The 2,939-nt window shown below is 37.8% G+C and overlaps 1 protein-coding gene across 2 annotated transcripts; it reads left to right on the plus strand.

The window, feature by feature from the left end:
• The first annotated feature begins 509 nt into the window (after positions 1–509).
• Positions 510–2,600, plus strand: LOC148241980 (uncharacterized). 2 transcript variants are annotated; one of them, XM_088210025.1, is made up of 3 exons: positions 510–1,129; positions 1,242–1,382; positions 1,538–2,600. In XM_088210025.1, the coding sequence occupies exons 1-3, from the start codon at positions 1,067–1,069 to the stop codon at positions 1,655–1,657; spliced, it is 324 nt and encodes a 107-aa protein (XP_088066151.1). In that variant the 5' UTR covers positions 510–1,066; the 3' UTR covers positions 1,658–2,600. The 2 variants fall into 2 exon arrangements, 1 of the variants encoding a protein (XP_088066151.1); XR_015814140.1 differs by having other exon boundaries at positions 1,216–2,600.
• The last annotated feature ends 339 nt before the right edge of the window (positions 2,601–2,939 follow it).

Genomic DNA, 2,939 nt, shown 5'->3' on the forward strand with positions numbered 1-2,939 from the left:
AATATGTCAACAAATGATTGAATTTTAAAAATTAATATTTTCCGAAGAAATTAAATCATAAATGGTGACTACAATAATATTTGAAAATATTTTATCCATTAAAAACTAATAAACCTTTATAAATAAAAATTTCAATAATGATTCTGCATTTGTAGACCTATCAATTTATAAATTAATATTTTTTTAAAAAATAATTTAGTGAATAATAAATATAAAAGTATTATTTAAATTATAAAATATAATGAGAGTACTAGATATAGATAATTTTCACTTACATTCTATCTAGGAAAGATGTTAAGCATTAAAATAGAAATAGAAGTAATAAATTTTCGTAAAAAAATCTTTATATTGGATAAATTTTTTAAAAACTCATGAATCTTTCCACTATCTCATTCATTGATTTTGAAGTTTGGTAATTTGTAATTAATTAGCGATTAATAAGGTAGTAAAGGAAGTATATACGTAATATATATATATATATATATTGTAATATCCCGCAACTAGGAGACGCGGGTAAATCAAGATTTCAGCCCGTTGGTTGCCAACCGGCGGACTGCACACAGCACACCCACAAGTTGTTCATGCCTTACGCGTGAGGTGGCTGCTTCCTACTCCGCTTGGGGGTTGGTCAACAGATGGTGCTGCTAGCTTGCCAAGCAGCTGGCAAGATCGCCTCTTCCCCTCTCCAACTGGGCACTTCTTCTCTGCAACTAATGGCTTGTATCACGCAGGGAGGAGATTGAATGGGAGTTTACGTTAAAGCTCCCCATTCTGTTTCCTGTTCATCATTATGCCTGAAAGAGAGAGAAGTATAAGAGAGATGCAGATAGAGTTGTTGAGTGTAGAGAGAGAGACAGAAGGAAAATAAAGAAACTGAAGAGAGAGAGAGAGAGAGAGAGAGAGAGAGAGAGAGAGGAACGCAAAACAGAGAACTGTGCGCGGTGTGCTCTACCGGGAGAAAATCTGGCCCTCTTCGCATGTGTAATGGAGTTCTGGACTTTTGGAGCTTCGTCCTCCCTTCCTCTTCCTGTTCAGGGTCTCCTTTAGCCATTTTAGGCTGCTCAGAATGCGCAGCAAGCTTCACAATGCAACTTTCCCTCTGCTGCTGTCAGTCGAGCGCCTACTGCAGGTGGGCGCTATTCTTCTGCTCTTTCTGCTTTCCTTCTATTATTTTCTTGGAATTAGAGAGTCCTTAGACACTCGCTTATGTGTTAGGATCATTTCCCATCAATCTCCTGCAGCGGATTCTTCCAAAAACACTGCAGAAGTCTCGGCCGACTCACCCAGCTCCGCAGCCACTACCATGGCGTGTTGCAGAAATGTTCTTGACAATTGAGGGTGATCCACTCGTGCGTTTAGTCCCAAATTCGATCCCAAGTGAGGTAAGAATTGTAATACACTCTTGAACACATTTAATGGATCTTTTATCCACTCGTGTGTGTGTTCATGAATTTTTGGTGTAGTAATCTTATGTTTTCTTGTTTGTTTATGGTTGTTTTTTTTATGTTATGTTTGCTAACATGTAAGGATGTTTTAGGAGTATGAATTAATCATCACAGGAGAGAAAACAAGCAAGAAAATGGAGAGAAGACGGAAGGAGGCACACTGCCTTTGTCTGCGTCATGTCATGGCACCAAAGCATCGGGATAGCATGTAGACACGGTCTGCCGTGCGGGCGAGCATGCACGGGCTGCGCGCACACAAGCACCAGGACAGATTCCCGGGCACATTGCGTACGTGCAGCATGCTGCGCGTGAGCAGAAGACTATGACAGGCGCCCTGTGCGCCGAGCGAGTTTGTGAGTGACGTGCTGGTGCCTCGCGGACGTGAGGTGGGCATGCAATGGCGTGTGAGACACCCGTCTAGGTGCCCGAATGCGCCAAGGCGGATGTCCTTGGCACGCTGCAACGTGCAGTGCACATTGTGAGGCACGCGCAGCTCTGGCAGGCGCCTGGGATTTTAGGAGAAGAAAAATGGGAAATTAATAGGAAAACATAAATTTCTACTAGTTTAGAAGTAAGACCGGCTAAATAGAGAAATTAGAAAAATAGGAATTCGGGCAGTTAAATGGGAAAATTATAAATAATAAATTAGTCCTAATCTATTATTTATAAATAATTAATTTAAATAATTAATTAAATAGGGAAGTTAGTAAATTAGTCTAAAATGGAAATTAAGTGGAAATTAAATAACAAGAATCAAATTTGGTAAATCAAATATTAATGCATTTAAATAAGAAAATTAGAAATGGGATAAATAAATAAATAAAATTAGAAAACTAAATTTGAAAATTGGAACAGAAAATAAATAAGTTAGAAAACTATAATAATATGAAAATAAAATTCATAGGATAAAATCACCTAGACTAATTTAGGTTAATTAAAAAAGGTCTATTTGTTATTTATGTTTATCTTATGTATGTTATATGTATATTGTTTCGTTATTTATTGTAGAGGATTATGTTGCCAAATGGTAAAATGAAATGAATTGAATGCATGAAATGGAAAATAGTAAAAGGATAGGTTGTGAGCTAGTAAGGGACGTGTAAGTTATGCAAAGAACATTAGAAGAAAAATGGGGAAAAAATAATGTTAGAGTCATGTTGGCCAAGTTTAGGGTAGCTAGGCGTTGTGTCTAAAAAGACAACCAAGTTAGGAGTCTAATAGAAGTTACTTAACCAAATAGTCAGGTTGAATCTGGTTCGTCTGAATTCTAAGAGGGACCTCGATTGATTGTTTGATACTGATTGGCTTCAAGGAGCCACTATGCTATGGGTGCAGCTAGTTATTGGTTCCACTATATGGGACAATTTAGTGTTTCTGGGAGGAAAAGTTAGTCTTGATTGGTATTCATGCTCTAGGACTCAAGGGTGTTGATCATGGCAACCGGGGTGACTATGGGATGGTGCCCGAAAAAAAAAGAGTGATTGTATCTTTTAT

The sequence above is a fragment of the Carica papaya genome, chromosome 8 (assembly GCF_054855325.1).
Source record: "Carica papaya isolate Zhongbai chromosome 8, ASM5485532v1, whole genome shotgun sequence".
NCBI lineage: Eukaryota > Viridiplantae > Streptophyta > Magnoliopsida > Brassicales > Caricaceae > Carica > Carica papaya.